At 50.4% G+C, this 24,351-nt stretch overlaps 3 protein-coding genes across 3 annotated transcripts; 2 read left to right on the forward strand and 1 right to left on the reverse strand.

The window, feature by feature from the left end:
* The first annotated feature begins 1,618 nt into the window (after window positions 1-1,618).
* aebp1b (AE binding protein 1b) lies at window positions 1,619-17,036 on the forward strand. Its single transcript, XM_084468295.1, has 22 exons — window positions 1,619-2,130; window positions 4,041-4,196; window positions 4,310-4,396; window positions 4,508-4,891; window positions 5,121-5,186; window positions 5,785-5,850; window positions 6,217-6,291; window positions 7,447-7,518; window positions 7,806-7,915; window positions 10,333-10,472; window positions 10,566-10,650; window positions 11,554-11,698; window positions 11,809-11,897; window positions 12,292-12,415; window positions 12,819-13,015; window positions 13,148-13,324; window positions 13,412-13,575; window positions 13,709-14,301; window positions 14,761-14,900; window positions 14,989-15,088; window positions 15,192-15,358; window positions 16,370-17,036. Exons 1-22 carry the CDS (start codon window positions 1,878-1,880, stop codon window positions 16,715-16,717), a joined length of 3,738 nt encoding a protein of 1,245 aa, XP_084324421.1. The 5' UTR covers window positions 1,619-1,877; the 3' UTR covers window positions 16,718-17,036.
* A 119-nt stretch (window positions 17,037-17,155) lies between these two features.
* Window positions 17,156-21,620, reverse strand: pold2 (polymerase (DNA directed), delta 2, regulatory subunit). Its single transcript, XM_084468300.1, has 11 exons — window positions 21,412-21,620; window positions 21,005-21,232; window positions 20,772-20,893; window positions 20,523-20,646; window positions 19,989-20,103; window positions 19,679-19,877; window positions 19,168-19,248; window positions 18,851-19,008; window positions 18,391-18,518; window positions 18,147-18,248; window positions 17,156-17,691 (listed from the first exon to the last, which is right to left on the reverse strand). The coding sequence occupies exons 2-11, from the start codon at window positions 21,228-21,230 to the stop codon at window positions 17,531-17,533; spliced, it is 1,416 nt and encodes a 471-aa protein (XP_084324426.1). The 5' UTR covers window positions 21,231-21,232; window positions 21,412-21,620; the 3' UTR covers window positions 17,156-17,530.
* Window positions 21,621-21,744: 124 nt separating this feature from the next.
* nono (non-POU domain containing, octamer-binding) lies at window positions 21,745-23,513 on the forward strand. The gene has a single exon (XM_084468301.1). The coding sequence runs from the start codon at window positions 21,884-21,886 to the stop codon at window positions 23,264-23,266; it is 1,383 nt and encodes a 460-aa protein (XP_084324427.1). The 5' UTR covers window positions 21,745-21,883; the 3' UTR covers window positions 23,267-23,513.
* Window positions 23,514-24,351: the final 838 nt, after the last annotated feature.

Below are 24,351 nucleotides of genomic sequence, written 5' to 3' on the forward strand. Positions count from 1 at the left end.
TGTACAGAAATATGCATGTCTGTTTGGCACACATAAGGAAGAGACAAATATGCAGTAGACGCCACATTTCATCTCCAAACTGCTTCAAGGAGACCAGTGTCAGGACAACCTACGACAACCTAGCAACACCAACGCTGTGCTCCACTAGTACAGTATACAATTAAAATCCAGTGTTATTTTAATTTAAATTGCCTGTGTTTTAGGAAGTTGAATCCGCGGATGACAGTTGCCTGCACAGAATGGGGGCATTCTTTTGGTTTTAAGCTCAATCTTGAATGAAGCTTATGTAGCATAGCCCCACCGGCCACGGCGTAGGGGCAGGCCAGACAGAAAGGAAAAAATGACACTTCTGCAAGTCAAATGGAAAACCGGGAGCCATCCTGCAGCCAAACACTCTGCTAGGAAAAAGGAATTTATGTTCCGCTGCCTGCGCGACTGTTTTCATTCTCCCTGAATTCCACTCTGTAATGATAAGTGGACTTTGGCATTGTTAGCACACAAAAGCAAACACACTATCCCCCCCCCACCAGCTTAGCCTACCCATCCCTGCCCCCCTCTTCCCCCCCACCACCACCTCTTCCTCCTTCTCCCCCTCCTCCTGCTACTCCCCTTGCTCTCTTCTTTGGAATTCACTCGCTCTATTCCCTGCTGATTTGCTCCAAGTCTCTAACCTGCAGGGTTAGAGACCTCTAGTCTGCAGGGTGAGAGGGTGAGACACCTCTAGTCTGGAGGGTGAGACACCTCTAGTCTGCAGGGTGAGACACCTCTAGTCTGGAGGGTGAGACACCTCTAGTCTGCAGGGTGAGACACCTCTAGTCTGGAGGGTGAGACACATCTAGTCTGCAGGCTGAGAGGGTGAGACACCTCTAGTCTGGAGGGTGAGAGGGTGAGAGACCTCTAGTGTGGAGGGTGAGAGACCTCTAGTCTCCAGGGTGAGAGAGCTCTAGTCTGCAGGGTGAGAGGGTGAGAGTGCTCTAGTCTGCAGGGTGAGACACCTCTAGTCTGGAGGGTGAGATACATCTAGTCTGCAGGGTGAGAGACCTCTAGTGTGGAGGGTGAGAGACCTCTAGTCTGCAGGGTGAGAGGGTGAGAGAGCTCTAGTCTGCAGGGTGAGAGGGTGAGAGAGCTCTAGTCTACAGCCAGACTAACCTCTAGCAGGCAAGGAATTTCGACCGAGCCGTTGAAGGAGGTCTAGAGCTTTCCGCTCTAACCACAGCTGCAAACCGCCTCTTAGGGTGGCCTCACCTGCTGTCACCTACCCCCCACCAGCAGCCCAGCTGCAGACCGCCTGCCCCTGCACCCTCTCCCGTCTCCACGCCCGTCTGATCCCGGCACCTGTCGGGACTTGTCGGCCAGGTGAGGGGGATCATGGCCGGTGTTTTGCTTTTTTTTTTTTCAGCTGACCATAGCCTTAAGGGGAATTAGGAACCCTTTTCATTTGCCGGTTCATTGCTGGTTGTCTCTCTCTCTCTCTGTCTCTCTCTCTCTCGCTCTCTCTCGCTCTCTCCCTCCCAAACCCCCTCCCTGTGTGTTCCTGCCCCCTCCTTATCCCCTCCTCTCCCCTCCCTGGGTCTCGGAGGAACCCAGCGTCTCGCCTCTAGTGGAAGTGTGGCTGCAAGCTGGAGGCTCACACTGCGCGTGCTTCTCTCCCCCTCTCGCCCCCCCAAACCCAACGCTGCTGTTCAGGGTGAGTTCACCAGGCGAGCCGAGCCCCGAGGACTAAACACAGCGCGCCGAGAAGAAGAAGAGACGAGTTCGAGGCACTACACACTGGACCCCGGCACAACGTGGTGCAAAGTCTCCAGGTCGGATCGTGGGGGGACAGGGGCGAAAAAAAACAACACAGAAGAGAGCCTGCCGTGCTGTGAGGGATCAGCATGAAGGGCCGGGCGTTGGTGGCGTCTGCGGCTCTGCTGGCCGCGGTGTGCGTGGTGCTGCTCCCCAGAGGAGGAGAGGGCGCCGGGGGGGTCGTCCGTCTCCGGCAGCCCGAGGAGGTGCAGGAGCCGGGGATGCTTGCGGGAGAGGCGTCCCCGGATGACCCGGAGACGCACGGAGGTCCGGTCGCACTGGACGCACTGCGGGGCATCGGCGGCAGGAGCAAGCGACTGACGGGGGAGTCTGCGCTGCCAGGTATGAAGACACTCTGTACTAGACACTAGAACCAACAACAGGGCGCGATCTTACACGACGTCTTCATTTGGGGTCTGTTGCGCAGTTGCACAAGGCTTGGAATTGTCCAATGCAGCGCACTTAAAAAAGAAAAGAAAAAGTAAACTAAAAGTATGGAATGTGGGATCTTCAAGCTATTTATGTTATTTGTTCTTTGGATATATTAGGTGTCTTTGACATGTTTATGTGTGGGTTCACTTACATGGCACACATGCACAAGCAAACACACACACACACACACACAGACAAACACTTGGTCATTGCCAGAACCAAAGAATATCTCCAGATGCTCACCTAGCCAGCGCCCCTCTTCCACAACTGGAAGTTAATGAGAGCAATGGGTGTACTGGTTACAGATCAGCAGCTGGGCACCAGCCAGGATTCTCTCCATACTACAAAGACCTCAAGGCTGGAGGATCTTACTCACGTATTTCTATGACACTGGCTTTTCCATTCTCTGTGTGTTGCTTCAGCCTTGAGTGATTCATGCTGACTCCGAGTCTACATCCACGATGGATTCTCAAGATGCTCATGATTTTCTCTTTTTTTCTTCTTCTTTTTTTTTTTTTTTTTTAAAGAGACAGATCTAAGAGGCATGCCAGACCCTCTCCTTAATGAACCCAATTACCTTGAGAATCAACACTAAACTGTACCCTGCTTGGTTTTTGCGAGTGTCTTACTATTAAGTGTGGCGAGGTCGGTCATGTGATATTATCAGTGTGGTGTCTGGACAGAGCGCCTGCTATTAAACGTTTGGCCTTTAGAGCACCACCGCTGGAAACTGAGAGGAGTGTTTTCCACCACAGAGCCACTGATGTGACGAAGACGTGTGCACAGACGTCCTCTCTGGCCACCTCGGAGGGGGTGGCCCCCAGAGCAAACCACCAGAAAAACACAATTCCTCAGCTGGGTCGAATTGTGACAGTAAACACAAAAGTCTGATCGTCGTGTTCTTGGTCAGTGATCCCGGGGGATAGTGTTGGCTTTGGCTCCTCACGACCCACTTTGTTAAGCAAAACAGCAAAACAAAATGGAGCACCACAGCTCCAATATCCCCATCCATCAATACCAGCCGGTTCACTGCTTTTATTAACACTAGTACATGTCATTCCTACTGTCCACCATCGAGAAAGGTTGATATCTTTCCTGATGTTGGAAGAGAGAAAGAGAGGAAGAGGAAGAGAGAGGAAGAGGAACAGAGAGGAATGAGAGGAAGAGAAAGAGAGAGAGGAAGGAGATGAAGTGAGAGGGAGAGAGAGAGAGAGAGGAAGAGGAAGAGAGAGGGAGAGAGAGAGAGAGAGAGAGAGAGAGAGAGAGAGAGAGAGAGAGGAATGAGAGGAAGAGAAAGAGAGAGAGGAAGGAGATAGAGAGAGAGAGGTAGAGAGATGAAGTGAGAGGAAGAGGAACAGAGAGGAATGAGAGGAAGAGAAAGAGAGAGAGGAAGGAGATGAAGTGAGAGGGAGAGAGAGAGAGAGAGAGAGAGAGAGGAAGAGGAACAGAGAGGAATGAGAGGAAGAGAAAGAGAGAGAGGAAGGAGATAGAGAGAGAGAGGTAGAGATATGAAGTGAGAGGAAGAGAGAGGAAGAGGAAGAGAGAGGGAGAGAGAGGAAGAGGAAGAGGTAGAGAAAAAGAGAGAGAGAAAGAGGAAGAGAGAGGAGGAGAGGAAGAGAGAGAGAGGAAGAGAGGGGAAGAGAGAGAGGATGAGAGAGGAAGAGAAAGAGAGAGGAAGAGAGGTAGAGAGAGAGAGGAAAGGGAGAGGAAGAGAGAGAGGAAGAGAGGGGAAAAGAGGTAGAGAGAGAGAGGAAACGGAGAGGAAGAGCCATGAAGAGCTCATAAAGGGCCCGACTGCAGCGTTGTCCCGTGTGCTGCAGGCCGGCTGAGGCGCGCGCCAGATGAGGAAGGCAAGAAGAAGAAGAAGGACAAGAAGAAGAAGAAGGAGCCCAAGGACCCCAACGCCACCAGGAAGCCCAAGGCCGACAAGAAGGGCAAGAAGGGGAAGACCACCACGCTGCCGCCCACCACCACCGGTGAGGACCGCCGCCGGCGCTCCTGCTGGAGCTACACACTCCGCTTCTTATTCTGCAACCTGATTTTGCCTGACAAAATGTGTGTGTGTGTGTGTGTGTGTGTGTGTGTGCAGTGCCCCCAACAGAACCGCCTACTGAACCACCTACGGAAATGACCACAGAGCCTGCCTACCCAGACTACCCTTACACTGACGGTGGAGGTAGGTAACACACACACACACACACGCACACACCACACTGTACACCCCACACTGCACACACCACACTGTACACCCATGCTTAACTCCTGGTCTCACGGTCGTCTCTGGCAGATGACTACTGGAACCCGGATGGGGACGGGCCGACCCAGCCCACCACCGACGGGGACTACTGGTCCAACTGGGATGAATTCACGGAACCCGAACCAGAGCCCGAACCAGAGCCCGAACCAGAGCCCGAACCAGAGCCGGAACCAGAGCCGGAACCAGAGCCGGAACCAGAGCCGGAGTACAAACCGGAACCAAAGCCCGTACCGGAGCCCGAACCCGAACCGGAACTGGAGTATGATCCGGAGCCGGACTTCACCGGGAGCAACACCGGTGACTACGACTGGAAGCCGGACGAGACCGTGACCGAAGACTCCTACTACGACTGGAAGGTCACCGCTCCACCTCGGGTGGATGGGACCGTCGAGGGGGACTACTGGGATGAGCCGTGTGAGTAACACCACAGCGTCCTCCCTCAGCCTCAGTTTGACACAGCTGCTCACCTCAAAAAGAGTTCAGCCTGTTTGAAATCTGAAGACTGAGGGAGAAATGTGTGTGACTAAGCCGTTATTTCCCAAGATCATCCACTCTCACTATGAAATATCTGTCTCGCTCACACATTCTCCTGCAACGCCCTCATCTGGTGTTAACTCTGTAACAACTTACTCCTCTCTTAAAGCCGAGGTTCCAGACAAGCTGCCAGCCCCAGACAGCAACCCAGAGATAGTGGTAGAGGCCGTAACAGGTAAGATCCGCTTCACGGTCGAACCGTTTGATATTCCAATACTGTCACACGATCGCCCAAAAGATTCAGAGAACGACGTTCCACGATTCAGAGCGAATCGTAGAACTGTGTTTAAAATAAAACGCCATCTGTGTGTTTCAAAGCCGGAACTGAGTAAAACTCCCTCGCACATTTCAAACCCAATTGGAAACAGTTTTCCTGAGAGCTCTCCCTCATTTTCTGTACTTTAATGTGAGCCGGTGGTTCTCTGTTTATTGCATACAAGGTTTTTTTTTATAAGGTTTGTTAGAAAATTAAAAAGGCTGTTGTGCAACTTTAACCCTGTTAAAATAATACACTTGGAAACGTGAAATAAACATTTTAACTGCTTGAGTGTCAATGACTATACTGGCTGCTGCAAGAGCTTCATTTAATTCCTTATCCAAATAGAGGGCGATTGTTGTGGGAAGAGGAATCTGACCCTTTTGGGTCCTAGCTCGTGTGTTGAAGTGTGACTGTATAATTTACGGCGTCAGAGCTTGTCTGACGTCTGACTTTAACCTCACATGTGCTGTGTTCTTCTGAGTCTCTTTAAACCTTTGTCTTTTCTTTAAATCAGAGGTGCCTGCCGTCACCTCTCCTTACGGAGAAACCTGGTACGAGGATTACGACGACTATCGACCATGTACGTACACATGCCCACGCACAATACACAAGACAACAAACAACGTATGCATAAACACAGCCATCGTTATAATTATACAGTGTTCTATACTATACTCATCATGTCCTACGGTGTACATTGGAATCAACCACGACTTTGTTATGCTTTAGATTTTGTAAGCTAGCTAGCTAAATCATTACTCTAACAAACGAAGCAATGGCCCGAAGTAAGAATAATAAGAAGTAATTAAGGCAGCCTCACAATAAGCACAGTGATTTTCTTCATCAGTGAACTCTTTCTACTCTCAGGAAACACTCACTCGACAACAATCACTCACATGAGTTTGAAAAATGATTAGCAAAAAACGAAGTGTCTTCTTTTGCACAGGGAGAAAAGAGGACGACACGGAGAGAACGCGTCTGGAGGAAGAAAGAGTAAAAGAGATGGAAAGAAAGGAAAGAGGTAAGGCAAGCCAGATGTGTTTCTTGTTTGGCCAACCGTATCCCTGTGACACATTACCCATCATGCCAAAAGTTCTAAATCAAAGAAAATGGCCTTTGACTTTGGCATGCCTAGACTCTGGCTGGGGCTTACACAGACCATTCAGATGTGATTACACACACCATGCAAACATCTGGCATCGGGACTTTGTCTATAGATACGCTATTGCTTCACATCAGGCACCAAAAGGTCAACTACAGCCAACAAACCGGAACAACTGTTTTTAGTGTGTCTTCAAAATAACTTACAGTTCTGAAATCCCCTAGCGAACCGATCGGCTATCGGACAGATTGAGACAGGGAGAGGGCGGGAATGAGCATCTGCGGCTGTTGCACAACTTGCGAAACACACGCTCGCACAGACCCACGCTGCCCTGATGGAGAGACTCAAAGGAAAGGGAGGAGAGGATGCAGGGAGATCGCAGCGGAGAGAGATTCTCCGGAGGTGCCTGCCACGTGCTGGGTTCTGCTCGGCGGCCCGCGGTGGATGTTTGGTTTGGCTGTCGGGGTGTAAGGTTACGCTGCTAGACAGCAGTGATATATGACGTTGTTGAGCTAAGTGTCAATAGGGCGTAACCTGCGCTCTGCCGTTCACCTTGTCATTGGGTTCAAGTTGACAGAGTACTGGGAGGCAGACTGAGACTTACGCTTAGCCCCAAAATGCACATGATGAGATTATCGTTGCCACCAGGAGCAGAGCACCCCGGGAAGCCAGATGTCTCCCTGCATATCAGCACTTACTGCTTCTGGCACCTCCAGCGACGTAAACCATAATCTAGTATAAATGGAGGTTTGACGCCACGATACATGCAGAGGTGGTATTTCAACTCTGCAGAAAAGATCTGCAGAAGAAATGCAGCTCCACGCAACGTCTGTTTTAGATTCTGAAAACAACGTGATTCCGATTTAGTTCATACTTGATGTGAGAAGAATAAAACACATCTGGGGCCCCGCGGAGAAGGCGGCTCTCAGGGGCCCCTCAGGTCACAAGCTCTGTCTAAAAGTCTTAAGCATACTCATGAATCGCTTCACAAATTCATCTCCAAGACGTGGGCAGCTGAAACGACAAACGATGGCTTTTGTGTGTTTGTTTTTTCTTCTCCGATGTCCGCTCCAGAGCGTGCCGAGAAGCTGAAGGAGGCAGAGGAGAGAGCCAAGAAAAGACCTCGCGTCTACAAGGAGCCCAAAAGTAAAGCCCCCCCCTCCTCCCCCCGTTCTGACCTCTCCGTGGTGTTTCCAACATGCTGCAATGCTGCATGCTGCATGCTGTGTGTGTGATGCGTGTGTTTGTTGATTATGCAGTCTGTGTGTGCTGCTTGTGTTTGTTGATTGTGTCTCTTTTTTGAAGCTACCGTCATGCATCCCCTTAAATTGCCCCTCGGGGAAAAATGAAGTGATTTGAATCTAACTGAATTACCCTGAGCTGGCCCTGTTCTGACCCGGTTCCCCTCTGCGTCCCCCCCCCCCCCCCCCCAGAGTGCCCTCCTCTGGGGCTGGAGTCTCATAAGGTGGAGCCCGACCAGATCATGGCCTCCTCCATCTCCCAGTACCGCTACGCAGCACAGAGGGCTCGCCTCAACATACAGGTAGACACACACACACACACACACACACATGCACACGCACACTCGCAAGCAGACACACACGCACACACACACACTCGCAGACACGCACACACACACACACACTCGCAGACATGCACACACACACACACACACACTTGCAGACATGCACACACACACACGCAGATACGCACACTCGCAGACATACACACGCACACTCGCAAGCAGACACACACACATACACACACACACACACACATGCACAGACACACACGCACACTCGCAAGCAGACGCACAACCAGACACGCACGCACGCACACACACACACACACGCAGACACGCACGCACACAAGCGGACACGCACACACACACACACACACACACAGGCAGACACAGACATGCACACACACACAAACACACACACAGAAGCAAGTAGACACACACACACGCAGACACAAAGAAATAAAGTAGATGTAGACATGCACACACACAGACGCGCACACAAGCAGACACACCACGCAAGCACACACACGCACAAATGCAGACACGCACACAAACACACACATGCGTGTGCAAGTAGACACACACACACACGCACATAGACACAGACATGCACACACACACACACACGCGCCGACACACAAACAAGTAGACATGCACAAACTCACATGCACAAGGACAGTCATATACACACACACAAACAAACAAATAAATAAACATGTGTGCACACACACACAAACAATGGGTCCTCTGGGTGTGAATATATGATGTACACTACAGCCATCACTTTACTAGCAGAGCTTACAATTTATACTAACTACAGTCTGGAAAATAATAACGGTGATGCGTAATGTCTGCAACCTCTTCCGCTCTGGCAGTCACAGTCCAGGCGGTTTATATAAGTTCATTCATACTTGAGTTTGACTTTTCTGCTGCACTACAAAGCCAGCAAATGTTCCACCATACGACCCTGAAGTCTCTTAAAGACATATTCCCCTTCACAAAACTCTCTTCATCAGGAGGACGCCAAGGGTGTCATGAGAAGCTAATACTACAAATTGATCCTGGCATTTTGGACCAAGAATGCTTCATGTTTTTACAGATGAACTTGCTTCTTATTAGTCAAAGTTCAAGATTCTCTATATTAAGAATGAAACAATTTACCTTTCAGAAAATCTACCCATTATCTACCAATAACTAGTTTGCACCTAATAAATCAAGCAGAATAAATTAAGAGATCATCATAACATTTTGTTATCTCTCTCATGGACTGAACGAAAAAAAGTTGTTTTCAAATCACGATGTTTGCTTGAAAACCAAAACAAAAAAGGAACTCACCCTAAGCTAGGTTTTGCTATAAAGTGGATTCTCCTGTTTTAATCTTAAGCACAGTTTGTAAACCTTTTAGTTAGCAGTGGATTGTAGTGTGTTGTTACTCCTCAGCTCTGATTATCAGGCCTCAGTCCAAGGATGCTCTAAGGATTTACTGTTGTGTCACAAACGTTCAAACAACATGCTGCCTGTAGGATGGTCTTACCCTGTTTCCTCCTAAGTACCACTGCACCCCCCCACGTAGGGTACAGCCCATCATAGAATAAATAAATAGATATATAAATCTAGCTATACATCAGAGGCGATGTGGGGGCTGTTACGTTTTGAAACAGCTTAGTGCTGAGCTGTAAGGACTCACTAAACAACTCCAAACAAACTGCAAAGTCAAACAGAAACATGCACATGATGTATATTATATTTTATAAAACGGGTGGCTTAAATCAAGCGATCTGATTAGTTCCCAACTGTTGTATATTGAGCGTATACACACAGCTATGACGCCCGTTCAGTTTACATAGTTCAGTATCTGTTGAACTGTTGTTTATTTATATATAAAAGCAATAGCATAGTTCACTGAAGCCTAAAAACATGTTGATTGCTGGAGAGGGTGGAAATCTTGTAAAGCAATAGGCACACGGGGAGTGAACTCGATAGTAGGCTAAATTCCCTGAGAACCAAGCTACCGTCTCTAGCCTTCTCTCTGAAGGACGCTACAGTGTGTTGCATAGCAACCGCCGCGCACTTTGCAGGCAGCCAGGAAGGACTACTTTTTTGTATTCGTTAAAAAAAATGCTTTTTTTTTTTTTTTGCTTTTTCACTTCAGTCAGTGAAATGTTCTCATTATACCACAGTTAAGGGGGTCGCCCCTTAACTGTGGTATAATGAGAACATACCACAGCCTGTCGTGATCTATTGCTTAAAAATATATTCTTGTGTATCCTATTGTTTATCTTAAAACCTTTCCTCTCTTAAAGCTGTACACTTTGATGCACACTGGCTGCTGCATGTGGAGTTACCTCGGTTGGGGGGTGGGGGGGGGGGGGGGGAGTGAATGTATTGTGGACATTATGGCCTGTTTTGACTGGCTGCCCCTCCCTGGTCTGCCACAGGGCTCAGACGACGAGGACAGCATGAGGGGGGGTGCCTGGTGCGCCAACTCGGAGGACAAGGACCACTGGCTGGAGATCGACGCCCGCAAGGACACCGAGTTCACGGGCGTCATCACCCAGGGCCGGGACTCCCAGAACGAGTGAGCAGGAGAACCGACACACACCGGGGGGCCCGGACTCTGACCCTGGTGTGCTTGATGACACTGATTGTGACGCCTCTCTGTCTTCATCAGGACCGACTACGTGATGTCGTACTACCTGAGCTTCAGCAACGACAGCCGAGAGTGGACCAACTTCCACGACGGGTACTCTGACTGGGTGAGTTCTGGTTCTGCCTCCTCGCTTAGGGAGGGCCGAATCAGTGGTTTGGTGGTTTATATGTTCGAATCCCATCCCCAAGGTTCTGGGATCTAATAATAATAATAATAATAATACATTTTATTTGGGGGCGCCTTTCAGGGCACTCAAGGTCACCTTACAAAGCAGAGAAAAATAACAATAACAACAAGAAGTAAATACTAAATCACAAAAAAAAAAAAAAAAACTCTGCGATCTTCAAAAATGAAAGATGCAGGGGGGGGGGGGGGGGGGGGGGGCAACGAGAGTTTAGAGGGAGTAGGCCTGTTTAAAAAATCTAACCCCGAAACGGTCTCCTGCCGGTATCCTTGAGCAGGGCATCACCCCTATCACCTCCTTACTGACCTGTATATTCGTTCATTGTTCAAGTCACCTGCGATACAAGTGTGTGCAAAATGATGAAATAGGTTAACAACTTGACCATGTGTGGTGTATATTTTCTGTATATAAAATACTTTTCACTATTGATAACAATGGTGCCAATGCCAATGATACAAACAGAATATTGGTGTCACACCCGAAAAACTATAGATTCACAGAATTTCATGACATTTAATAGTTATAAAAAGGCCATTAGATCTGACATTGTCAAACAGCCCCAGTTATTGTTAAATCTATTCTCTCTAAATTTTAATCAACATTAACAATAAATTCACTAATCAATCTACAACCTGGTTACTAAAGACTGTCTATGTAGGTGATTCCTTGGGGCCCAGACGCACTGCGTAATCTTTCCTCCATTATGTACGTGACTTCAACCGCCCCCCCTCCTCAAAATACTACAATACCCTAATAACCCAATGAATCTTCATTATTTTCCTTCTATCTGCCTCTGTTTGGGTTTCATCCTCTCCGTTTCCAAAGCTGTTCTTTGGAAACAGTGATAAGGACACTCCGGTGATGAACCAGCTGGCGGAGCCTGTGCTCGCCCGCTACATCCGGATCATCCCGCAGAGCTGGAACGGCAGTCTGTGTATGCGGGCCGAGGTGCTCGGCTGCCCCCTACCTGGTAAACCGGGCAATTACACCCAAACGCAAAAAATACACAATATCCCCTGGCCTAGGTCCTCTGTAAAAACACAACTGAAACTCTTTTTGTCCTCTCTTTCGCCATCACAGACCTGGAGAAGATCCGGTACAGTCAGAATGAAGTGACGCCAGTGGACTACCTGAAATTCAAACACCACAGCTATTCTGACATGGTGTCGGTGAGTAGCCTAGTCCTCTTCAGCGGTAGTGCCTCAGGCCGCGTGCACTGAACATGTGTGTTGACTAAATTATATAACATTCAACCTTTACACAATCGGGTCACAGGCAACACTTGTGTACACTAGTGGCATAACTATTGATGGGCAGGGTGCACAGAGGCCTCTGAAGTCTGCATTGGATCCCACTGTCTGTACTACTGGGTTTATACAGTCTAGTGCGGAGACTGTGATTCATAGCTCAACACTGTGCTACAGGTCTAGATACCTGTAAGTCATGCGTTCCGTTAACTTACGGTTCAACTACCTAATCGTGACCTGCAACACTATGACCACTGACTGTCGTCTTGTGCAGCTGAATCTCTTCTCCTTACCGTCGTTCATTTGACTCGTTCAGCTGATGAAGTCGGTGAACGACGAATGCCCCAACATCACCAACGTCTACAGCCTGGGCCTCAGCTCCAAGGGGCTGGATATCGTGGCCATGGTCATCTCTGGCAACCCCACGGAGCATGAGATCGGTGAGAACGTGTCCGTTTGACCTGATGTACCAAATTTGGGGCTCTTAAGTACTTGAATACAAGTCTGAAGTACTAGTCTTCCTGGCCCATCCATTCCCCTGGCCGCAGTTTGAGAGTCTCTTTCTCCGAAAATCGTTTTGCTGCAATTGTAAAAATGTTGTGTAATACTTTCCCCAATTTAATAACCTGGGGGTGCCTTATAAAGTCCATAGCGCCCACTTGCTCTTTAAGTTCCTCCACATCCATGGAAAGTTTACAGAACACACACAAACACAAGCCCAGGCCTGTGATCCAGCCACAGCTCCTTAGTAATCAGTAATCAGAAGCCTTCATTCAGAGAGACCTGGTCGACAGCTGCTCTCGTGAACCTCATACTGTTATTAAAGAACGCTCCTCTCCCCAGGTGAACCAGAGTTCCGCTTCACCGCGGGTCTCCATGGAAACGAGGCGGTGGGCCGGGAGATGATCCTGCTGCTCATGCAGTACCTGTGCAAGGAGTACAAGGACAGGAACGGCAAAGTCCAGAGGCTGGTGGAGGGGACGCGCATCCATCTGGTGCCCTCGCTCAACCCCGACGGGCACGAGACGGCCTTCGAAGTGGTGGGTGAACACAACTCAAACACACACCTCGTCATCCATATCCTAGAGCACACACGGCGCTGACGTGTTAACTCGGCTCTCATTGGTTACCACTCGGTAGCCACCTGTTCAATGACCACTGTTCCTCCGCAGGGGTCCGAGCTCAGCAGCTGGAAGACGGGCCACTACACGGAGGACGGCTACGATATCTTCGAGAACTTCCCCGACCTGAACAGCGTTCTGTGGGACGCCCAGGACAAGGGCATGGTGCCCAAACTCACTCCCAACCACCACGTGGCCATGCCCGAGTACATGGAAGCAAACTCCTCGGTAAAATACGGTTGGTCTCCATCGATTGGTTCCAAAGAGATCTCCTTGAGTATGATTGACATGTGTCCGCCTGCTCTGCTTCACCAGATGGCCGCTGAGACGAGGGCCATCATCTCGTGGATGGAGAGCCATCCGTTTGTGTTGGGCGCAAACTTCCAGGGTGGAGAGAGGGTGGTGGCCTATCCCTTCGACGGCTTCAGGCTCAACAAGGCCCCCGAGAGCCAAAGGCCCCACAGCCGCAAGAAGAGACAGTAGGCCTCCCTGTTCCGATACTCTACCAGTCCACCATTTGACTTCTTCTTCTTCTCCTTCCCTTTCACTTTAGAGACGCAATGAAACCAAAGCAAACCAACCGACTCCTTTCAACCCTTGTTTTCCTCGCAGGTACGAGGACGGTTATGAAGAGTGGAGGGGGGGCTACCAGGAGGCTCCGGAGGAGGATGGGTACGGCCACCATGAACCAGATGAGTATACGAACCGCGGCTATGACCCAGAAGAGGAGTGGCGAGGGACCAGCTACAACCACGCCCGCGAGCATGGTTACGACCAGGGCCGGGACCAGCGCTACGACCAGCGCTACAACCAGGGCCATGATCGCGGCTATGACCAAGGCCGCGACCAGCGCTACGACCAAGGCTACGGCCAAGGCTACGGCCAGGACCCGGGCTACGGCCAGGACCCGGGCTACGGTCAGGACCCGGGCTACGGTCAGGACCCGGGCTATGGTCAGGACCACGGGTACGGCCACAGGCAGGAGGAGGAAGAGGACAATCGAGGAAGAGGGGCTGAAAGCTACGCAGAGCCTGAAGACGAGGCTCGAAAGACCGCCGATGAGTCCCTCTTCAGGTGGCTGGCCATTTCCTACGCCTCCACACATCTGAGCCTGACCAACAACTTCCACGGCTCCTGCCACGGACAGGACGCTGCGGTCGGGGTGGGAATCGTCAACCGGGCCAAGTGGAAGCCCATCACAGGCAGTGAGTAGTGCGTGACACATCCCATGACGTCGTGGAGCTCAGGAGGCAGGGGGGGGGTTGGCTGGTAACCAGAAAGTTGCTAGTTCGATCCCCAGCTCCGAGTGCTGAGGTGTCCCTGAGCAAGACTCCTCACCCTCACTGCTCCCGACGAGCTGGCTGTCGCCTTGCATGTTTGATTCTGCTGTCGATGTGTGAATGCGTGCATGAATGGGTGAATGTTAGGCACTATTGTAAAGTGCATAAATATAAATAAATATATATATATAAGCGCATGAATGCAGTCCATTTACATTCTTAATGCTGGTATAAGGGAAGGACGAATGAGTTTGTTTTTCTAGGCTGGGACAGTGACCGCACACACCTAGTTCAGGGTTCCATCGGGACTAGTTAAGACGTATGGCGCCCTCTGGTGGACCAATGGGGTGCTGGCCGCTCATCGGCACCCGTCTTTCTCCTCAGGTATGAACGACTTCAGTTACCTGCACACCAACTGCATGGAGCTGTCCATCTTCCTGGGGTGTGATAAGTTCCCACATGAGAGCGAGCTGGCGTACGAGTGGGAAAAGAACCGAGAGGCCATGCTGACCTTTATGGAACAGGTCAGTCACCGAGAAGCGTGCGCAGGACACGGGTCTACCGGGTACTGAATAAAATGAACGCCAACACTTCTGTCTTTCCTCCAACAAGGTGCATCGCGGCATCCGGGGCGTCGTGAAGGACCAGGAGGGAAACTCGATCTCAAACGCCACCGTGTCGGTGGAAGGGGTCGAACACGACGTCACCACAGGTCAGTTCAACGTTCTGAGCAATATCGCTTTTTGTTTTTCCCTTTCACCTTTTCACCTAACTTATGAGTATATATTTGTACCTTTTTCTTTGGTTCCCTGAAGCTCCGGGCGGGGACTACTGGCGCCTGCTGAACCCGGGGGAGTACCAGGTGACGGTGCGGGCCGAGGGCTTCACCTCCATGACCAAGCTGTGCGTGGTGGGCTACGAGGCGGGCGCCACCGCCTGCAGCTTCAACCTGGCCAAGTCAAACTGGGACCGCATCAAACAGGTGAGCGGTCCGACGGTCCCCTCCGTCAGCACGGCTCCACCTGACCCAGCCTCTCCTTCGTAGGATGGCTTGATGAGAGCCGGTGTTTTGTTAGCGTATGCGCTACTTTACAGTCATAGCCTTGATTGACTACGTGCAGCGTGATTAAGTAGTAGCGCGATTAAGTGGGTTAAACTGGTCGAGAGGTAGCTTTGATTATTTTACTACTGGAGAGTGGCGCCCCCCAGGGGTGGTTAGGGGGGCACCACTGTATCAGGGTGGGCACGGCCACCCTGATACAATCGCTCCCCTCCCCCCCACTGGCTACCCCCACGAGTTCCATATTCATAATATGCTCAGTAGGCATCATATGCTTCTATCTGATATTTAACATTTGGATGGCGCTGCTATTGATTTAAATCAACAATGTATATTTTTTCAAAAATAGTTAATGTGAAAGAAAATAAGAATGGCCGAGCCAGCCACCTTCAGAGTACATTGATAGAGTGAGACTCCTGTGGCAAGAGAACAAAGGGAGTGGGGGGGGGGGCTTACACACATGTTCCGTAGGAGGGTCCCGGGACAGCTCTACGACCCCCACTATAGCCTGGGGGGGGGGGGGAGGGGGGGGCGGAGGGAGGGAGACAGACAAAGGGGGGAGGAGAGCAGGGAGCAAACCGGTTTCTCAAACAGGATCCCCAGGAACACTTCATGAACTTCATGTTCGGAATGTTATCTTCATGCCTTCTTTTTACAGTCCAAGGTGTTGTTGGCGTTGTATTTTTGTATGTGGGAGATTTTCTCTGGTATACGTGGAAGAAGAGCTGGAGGATTTCTTTAGGGTCCATTTGGTCTGTGTTGTCACGGCCGGGTGTGGGTGGGGGGGGGGGGGGGTTCGCTGGGGAGGGTTAGGTGGGATAAATAAACCCTTTTCACTATGATGACCCTCGACTTCTTCGTGTGTATAATGCAAAGCCGGCGAGCCGGTCTGGATGTTTCCATAAACCACCGCCCTGCTCCCTGTGTCTCCAGATCATGGCTCTGCACGGCAACAAGCCCATCCGCCTGCTGAGCCACGGCGGCCGCACACAGACCACCCACGTGGGGAACAGAGGGGTGGCGGTGACCCACAGCTCGACCAGAGCGAGCGGCGCCGTGGACCGCCAGGGCCTCAGGAAGCTGCGGTTAGCTCGCCTCCGCCGCCTGAGGCAGGAGAGGATGAGGCTGATGTCAACGACCACGTTACCCCCGACGACGACGACGACGACGACGACAGCCGCCGCACCGATAGAGAGCACCACGTCCTGGTACAACCCCTGGATGATCGAGGAGGGACAGTCTTCAACTGGGGATTATGAGTACAAAATCGATGACTATTAAACCCCCCCCCCCACACACACACACACACACACACACACACACAGGGGCGATCATAAGTGTGTTTGTTTAATGATAAACAATGGAAGCCTGTTCTGTGTATAATATGTCCACTATGGGAACAGCTGAATACCCGTTTGGATCTGTCCATTTCACATGTTTTGTAACTACTTGTTTACTGGTTACATGTAGCCTTAACTTTCCACACTCTTGTTTTTACTGTTTCGATATAGAAGATTTACTTGTGAATGTACTTGGCTTTGAGCGGGACATATTTATGCGTATTGCATACTGAAAATAAAGATGGCATCTATTTTTTACTTGACAAATTATGAAACAACTGGTCTTTTTTTCTTCATCAACACTAAACAGTACAAACAACACCACTACCAATTTAGAAAAACAAGTTTATTACATTATTACATATTATTTTGTGGGGTGCTCCTCGTGATGACTGTGGTGGTTCAAGACATTGTTGCCACAAAGATCTTAAATTAAAAACACATGCTTTCTTCTTCTTCTTGAAGTCAACATATTAGTGACACGTGATAACTTTGAATGCCAGTGAATAGCAATTCAAAGTCTTTAAAGATGCTTATTGTTATTAGCATACAGCACATGGATGAGTGGCACGTGGAAGTGATAGTGTCATCATTCAGAGATGGTTTCACAAATCGTCGACGCCATTACACTGGATCGAGACAACACTGAATAATACATGCGAGTAGTCTCAGAAAGCTCTAGACATCACGCTTGAGTGTGTAAATGTGAGCGTGTGTGTGTGTGTATGTGAGTGTGTGTATGCGTGTGAAAGCGTCAGTGGCTGACGTTCATCTCACTGTCCTCCTCGTCTGCGGTGCAGAAGGAGGAGAAGCTCATTGGCTCGCACTCCAGGGTGCGCAGGTTCACCAGACACGCCGTCTGGGTCGTGACGAACTCTGGAATGGTCACTAGAAGGACCTGCTGGCCGTCAGGACCTGGTTAAAAGGTAGGGAGGACACCTTTAAAACCAAACAGCTATAAAACACAGGAGGGTAAAAAGGACAATAACATTCAGAGCAGCACCGGCGGAATAATGAGGAGCGCCGCTGAACCTCAGCGCACGTCCAAACTCGGTGGGAACAGGCGACGGTGATGGTGAGTGCGTTGTGGCTTTTGGGTAAACAGATGAGATTTTGTATCTAGACACAGTCGAGGTTCACAAACAGAATCTAGATATTTATTGAGTGTAAACCCGGCCACTGATGCAGAACCCAACACAAACAGACATTTAATAAACATTACATTCAAAACAAACATAACATACCCCTCAAAGACAAAAAAAAAAATGATGGCACTGCTATGAGTTTCCTCATAGCAGTGCCATAAATGACCGTTCCGGTTACATATAGCAGTACTAAAGCTCTAGATAGGACCAGACACTGGTACTGACCGGTTACCATCCTGGAGTCAAAAGAGGGTGCGTTGCCAGAGAAGTAAACGTGAGGACACTCCTCCAGAATGAAAGGATCCTTCTGGTAGAACGGATAACATCCTGTAAAGCCACAAATACAGGAAAAACACCGTTAGTGAAAAGGACATTGTTTATAGCTTATTATTGCTGTAGGCCTGTGAACGCTGCAGAGTGAGTGAGGGATAACATTATAACATTTAAAGGTTTTGCACTGAGCCGGTACCTAGCGTGTCGGGGGCTGTGGGCGCCAGGTGGCCCAGCCTCAGGGTGTTCTCCAGGATGTCCAGGTGGCTGGTCATACTGGTGTACTTGTGGATGTCCATCACGTTCTGTCCCGAGGTCCCCAGGAACCTGCATGGGGGGAGGGAGGGAGGGAGGTCAGCGCAAGATGATATCAACGTCAAAGACAGACTCTAAATCTTAAAATCTCTGGCTTTTAAAACAATTACAACTCCTGAACCCCTCCAAAAATAAGCATTTTAGGGTTTAACAGGAGCACAACACCTCATCACAACTGCTATGAGTGGATTTGCAAGGGCACATATGTTCAGTTTATGACCCAAAATGACTTCAGAGTAGAGGCTCTATATGCTATATGGAATATACCTCCAATCTCAACCAATACCCCCAACGACAACACAAAGATGCGATCCCTTACGCCTCTGTGGCATACGAGCTCTCACCGGACGCCGTCAACGTCGGCCTGGTAGGGGTTGGAGACTAGGTGCAGGGTGGGGTACGCCGAGGACAGGGGGAACATGCAGCGGTGCAGCGGCTGCTGGGGGAGGACGTAGTTGGTGGGGTCGAACTGGCCGGGCATCACATCCACCGGCACGGACGCCTGCAGAGAGAGAGGGGAACGCCGTTCAGATGACCACACACACACACACATCAGAATTTCTCTCTTGCTGCACACCCAAGACCCTCGGTGGAGATTGTAAGGTGCGTTACTCTGCATGATGACGTGCACTATGCTTCTCCGTGGCTATTTCAGACTCACCACCAGCTGGCGCAGCAGCTCGTCCAGCAGGCGCATCCCCTCCACGCTGCCCGCCTGCGTCTTCTTGGTGAGATACTTGGGCTGGGGACACACAGTTGAGGCCACTCATTATCGTTCTCCACTCCTTCATGCATTTCCAAGGACACTCGTCTTGAAGGATAGGTGAAGTAGGAAGCGATTCCTGTGTACTAATCGTTTAAACAAAAGTGCCAGTCTCTCACTACCTTCTTCTCAAAACACCTGTTCAAACAGCTTACTTGATTTAAACTGATTTGTATTGAAGAAGTTCAAATTCAGGTGCAAGGGGGAAAACCGTCTAATAATGAATAGAACAGCATGTCCAAATGACGATGATTTGTAGCCTATCCACATAGCATGTGGTCACAGCAATCTATCAAATTGACAGTGGGCTACGTAGAGATGCCTTGTATCTGTCAGCGAGGTCCTCATCGTCAATGGTTGAGGTTCTACCAGCGTCTTGTACCTCCCCACAGACAGGACCACAGCATACCTTGGTGGAGGCCTCCTTGTCCTGAGTGCTTTGGCTCAGGAGGTTCCCGGCCAGCAGGACTCGGGAGATGGTGGCCGCCCCACTCTGCTCCCCCTGGTCCCCGAGCTGACCGGTCACCATGTCGACCAGCAGCTGCAGACTGAGCATGCTGTCGGCGCGAGAACTGCCCAGACCCAGACCAGACGCCAGGAGGATGAACCTGAACCAGCCACGGAGACCAGCGATTAGTCTGACAATCGATGAGTGTTCTGCCTGCAAAGTGAGTGGTTTTGTGTGTGTCTATTGTGTGCTCATGTGCGAGCGGCTATACCGGTCAGAGCTCAGTGAAGGCCGAGCTTTCTGCGGAGGGAGATCCGCAGTGCAGTAGTCCTCCACCGAGAACTTCCCAATGTTTTTCTCGGCACCGTATATGACAATGACGCTACCTGAGAGAAGACATATAAAGATTTAGCACAACAGCTAAAAGAAGCGCTTTCTTTTCACTGCTATATCGTCACCGTCGCACACACACATACACAGCAGTCATCCCTTAAAAAGGTGCCATGACACGCCACCAGGTGTGAGTGTGATTAGCCGTTACAAGCCGTTTTGGAAATCAGCCCCTTATGACATCACAGGTGGGCGTGTCCACCTAGATGTGTGACGGATAGATGAGCACCGTTAGCTACAGTCCACTGGGTAGGCTGGTGGACTGATCTATCCAGCACACGTCTAGGTGGACACGCCCACTTTCTGCCCCTTATGATGTCATAAGGGGCAGATTTCCAAAACGGCTTGTAACGCCTAATCACACCACACCTGGTGGCACGTCATGGCACCTTTAAAGAAAACGATGGAAACTGACCCGTGACACAAACGTCTTTGTCGATTTTGCCCTCCAACTTGATCCTCTGCAGTTCGTCCTCTAGAATGAGCTCGTCAGAATCACTGATGTAGTTTGTGCGCGGCGGCTGAGGCAGGATATTGTGCTTCATGGAAGAGTTAACCACAGGTTAGAGTTGGACTAGAGAGCATCGGCCCGTGACAATTCAGCCATGGTGTGTTTGATTGTGTGTAATTCGGGATGCGTCTTAAGTAAGCGGTGAAACCTTACCTCCTCACTGATTTCCTTCAGAATCGATGGCTGCAAGTCCATATGTTTAAACAGGGTTCCCACAATGCAACACTGCTCCCCTGTCTGCAGATCGCATAGTTTCCGAATGCATACATCTTCTCCTGTGAGAGCATACACATTTGTATACACAAACAAGCGACTCAAGACATAAGTCATGCCTCATACGTCTACAAATGGGTCAGCGTTACCCTTAGTACGAAACCAAACCTCACCCCATCTCTGTTTCGCTCTCTGTGTGAGCCCAGGCGTCATTTGCATGAGACGTGCAGCATAAATGTGCGCATATTGACGGTTAAAGCTCCGGTCGCCCAGTCTGAAGCGTTCAGAGCAGGGGGTGTAGGCGGGCAGAACCCGGTCGAACACCGGCCCCGGGTCCTCGGATCCCGGGCGACAGAGCAGAGTCGAGCTCTCTCTGCGGGCACTCAGGTCGGAGAACATGACTGGAAGACGGTAAAAACACGTTACTGGTGTTAACATGAAGCGTGGAGATGTCAACTTATTTCATCATGTTATTTTACTGTCAGTGTCCCGCAATCGGGCCTACAGACACAGTTGTCAAATAACACATTAACCCGACAACAATGACAACGTGCAATGTTCACGGTAAACACAATCTTACCTTTCTATGCGTAATTCCGCGTTGGTTTGTTGGTGGTTTTGAACTATTACAAACGTGCGCAGTTTAAACTTCACGCACCAGGTGGGGAACGACGGAACAACATCGAGGCTCCCGCGAAATCACCGTCGGCGTCGCGCGTCGAACGCGTCACGAACAAAGTGACGCCGTCTCTTTCAAATCACAACCGGCGTTGCCAGATCGGCTCAGATTCCCGCCCCATCTGGCCACCAGCGTTGCCTTGCTTGCAGCCAAGGTCGCCAAATGTCGAGGGAAACACGCCCCAATCTGGCAACACGGACCACAACAGCGCTGTTAGCCCGGTGTTAGCCTAGCCCGCTGCTGGTAGCCACGATAGCTGCGGCCATTTTCAGCTCTTTGTGCGCGGCCGTCTCACCGCTTAGGAAGAGCGCGTTCAAAAAAAACACAAATAAGGTCGGAGAATAATTGGGGTTTTAAAAGAAAAGAAAAAAAAATGCAAGGAAACAGGGGTCCTCCTCCTCAGCAGAACCACGGGCCCCGACAGCCGGGCCCCGCGGAGCAGCAGCAGCAGCAGCAGCAGAAGAAGCCCGGCGGAGGAATGAACACAAACGGGCAGCATCCCGAGCACCAGAGCGCCAAGCCGGACTCCGGCGAGGCCCTCACCCTGGACCTGCAGAACTTCAGGAAACCCGGGGAGAAGGCCTACACCCAGCGCAGCAGGCTGTTCGTGGGGAACCTCCCGACCGGCGTGTCCGAGCCCGAGGTGGAGAAGCTGTTCTCCAAGTACGGCAAGCCCTCCGAGATCTTCATCAACAAGGACCGGGGCTTCGGGTTCATCCGGCTGGAGTCGCGGATCATCGCCGAGATCGCCCGGGCCGAGCTCGACGACACCCCGTTCCGGGGCAGGCAGATCCGGGTGCGCTTCGCCACGCACGGCGCCGCGCTGACCGTGAAGAACCTGCCCGACTTCGTGTCCAACGAGCTGCTGGAGGAGGCCTTCGCCGTGTTCGGCCAGATCGAGAGAGCCATAGTGATCGTGGACGACCGGGGACGGCCCACGGGGAAAGGCATCGTGGAGTACACCTCCAAGCCGGCCGCCCGGAAGGCGCTGGATAAGTGCGGCGAGGGCGCCTTCCTGCTGACCGCCTTCCCGCGACCCGTGACGGTGGAGCCCATGGACCAGTTCGACGACGACGAGGGCCTGTCAGAGAAGCTGGTGAACAAGAACCAGCAGTACCACAAAGAGAGGGAGCAGCCGCCGCGGTTCGCCCAGCCGGGCACCTTCGAGTACGAGTACGCCATGCGCTGGAAGGCCCTGATGGAGATGGAGAAGCAGCAGTACGACATGGTGGACCGGAACATCAAGGAGGCCCACGAGAAGCTGGAGCAGGAGATGGAGGCGGCCCGACACGAGCACCAGGTGATCCTCATGAGGCAGGACCTGCTCCGCCGCCAGGAGGAGCTCCGGCGGATGGAGGAGCTCCACAGTCAGGAGATGCAGAAGCGAAAGCAGGCCGAGATCCGACAGGAGGAGGACCGGCGCCGGCGAGAGGAGGAGGTGAGGATGCGCGGGGAGGAGATGATGAAGCGGCAGCAGGAAGGATTCAGGGGGAACTTCCCGGAAGGCAGGGAGCAGGAGATGAGGATGCATATGGCTGGCGGCCACGGGATGCCAATGAATAGGAACTTGATGGGTGGCAACGCCGGTCCTGCCGGTAACCCACCCATGTCTGCTGAGAACACCTCCTTGATGGGACCGGGCCCCGGCAGCAACAACAACAACAACATGCCCGGTGGCGGAGGCCAGCAGGGCGGCTTCCCGCGGGGCCTGCCCGGTCCAGGTGAATATGGACCCAATAAGCAACGCAGATTTTAGAAGTCCTTTTTTTCTCTCTCCCGGTTCTTTATTTTACGTTCATATAACAGTGCTATTGAACTTTGATAAATGATGCATGGGCTTTTTTTTTTCTTCCTATATTTGTTTCTTTTTGTACTACAAGACATTGATTAGTATAGTTACAATTTTTTCAAAGTGTTTTACTTTCTTTCTGAAGTTGGTGTACTTTTCATTGGAACGGTAAATGATTTTGTCACTTTTCAGCTTTCCTTGAATAAATTCATGATGTCTCAAGTGCTTCCTGTCATTCAGAGTATACTCATACACATTGTTTTTTAAATAGAATACATAATTAGCGCTAAAACAGTATCCTTGTCTAGACAGGGGGGGTGTGGGTGTTACCAAGCAAGCTATGGAGGTACAATCCTGGCTGTTATTCATAAACCAAATACATTTTGATTTAAGATTATGCTTCAATAAATGACGAATACCGACTTTGATACGGAAACCACCATACCCATTTGTTGCGGAAAAACAAATGGCTGCATGGAGACATCGGGTATTATTTACTGAGCCATGAGTAAGAGGGGACTTAAGTAATAAAGATCGAAAAGGAAGTCATCGCAGACTAGTCCGATTTATCAGACATCAACACCCACCTTTTGTTTGTCATGTTTGCCCAGCATTAGCCATCATTGATGGATGGGCTTGCAATGTGCAATTATGCAAAAGTTTCCTTTGCTCAGACAGGAATGGAGATCCCTGAACTGACTTTCACACTGTTTGAGTTAAGATCCGTTTAAGAACACTTGACACCTCAAAGCTGGTGGCCTCTGACCTGAAAGCATTAAAGGAGAGCTGAAAAAAATACTTTGGGAATTGTATTTACACTTGGCCTATTGATCATTACAGTGCCCTGAGGATAACTTAAACGGTGGCTATTTAGGTATGTAGACAAGGCCATCTGTTCTAACTATAATTACACAAGCACTCAAAAAAGGTGCAGAATTATATGTAGGCCTACTTGTAGTTATATCATCCTAAGCAAGTACAACTCAAGAAGGGGATGCTCATTATCCTTCATCAGAGAAGATTCACCCCACTTTTCAATGTGCTTCACCTAA

Source organism: Micromesistius poutassou (assembly GCF_964030765.1).
Source record: "Micromesistius poutassou genome assembly, chromosome: 5".
Classification (NCBI taxonomy): Eukaryota; Metazoa; Chordata; class Actinopteri; order Gadiformes; family Gadidae; genus Micromesistius; species Micromesistius poutassou.

Coding starts and splice junctions, on each gene's coding strand:
- aebp1b (XM_084468295.1), top strand. CDS start 1,878: ATGAAGGGCCGGGCGTTGGTGGCGTCTGCGGCTCTGCTGGCCGCGGTG. Junction 10,651..11,553: donor ACGACGGGTACTCTGACTGG/GTGAGTTCTGGT, acceptor CCGTTTCCAAAG/CTGTTCTTTGGAAACAGTGA. Junction 15,359..16,369: donor ACTGGGACCGCATCAAACAG/GTGAGCGGTCCG, acceptor CTGTGTCTCCAG/ATCATGGCTCTGCACGGCAA.
- pold2 (XM_084468300.1), bottom strand. CDS start 21,230: ATGTTCTCCGACCTGAGTGCCCGCAGAGAGAGCTCGACTCTGCTCTGT. Junction 19,878..19,988: donor CCTTCACTGAGCTCTGACCG/GTATAGCCGCTC, acceptor TGGCTGGTTCAG/GTTCATCCTCCTGGCGTCTG. Junction 17,692..18,146: donor TGACTCCAGGATGGTAACCG/GTCAGTACCAGT, acceptor CCTTTTAACCAG/GTCCTGACGGCCAGCAGGTC.
- nono (XM_084468301.1), top strand. CDS start 21,884: ATGCAAGGAAACAGGGGTCCTCCTCCTCAGCAGAACCACGGGCCCCGA.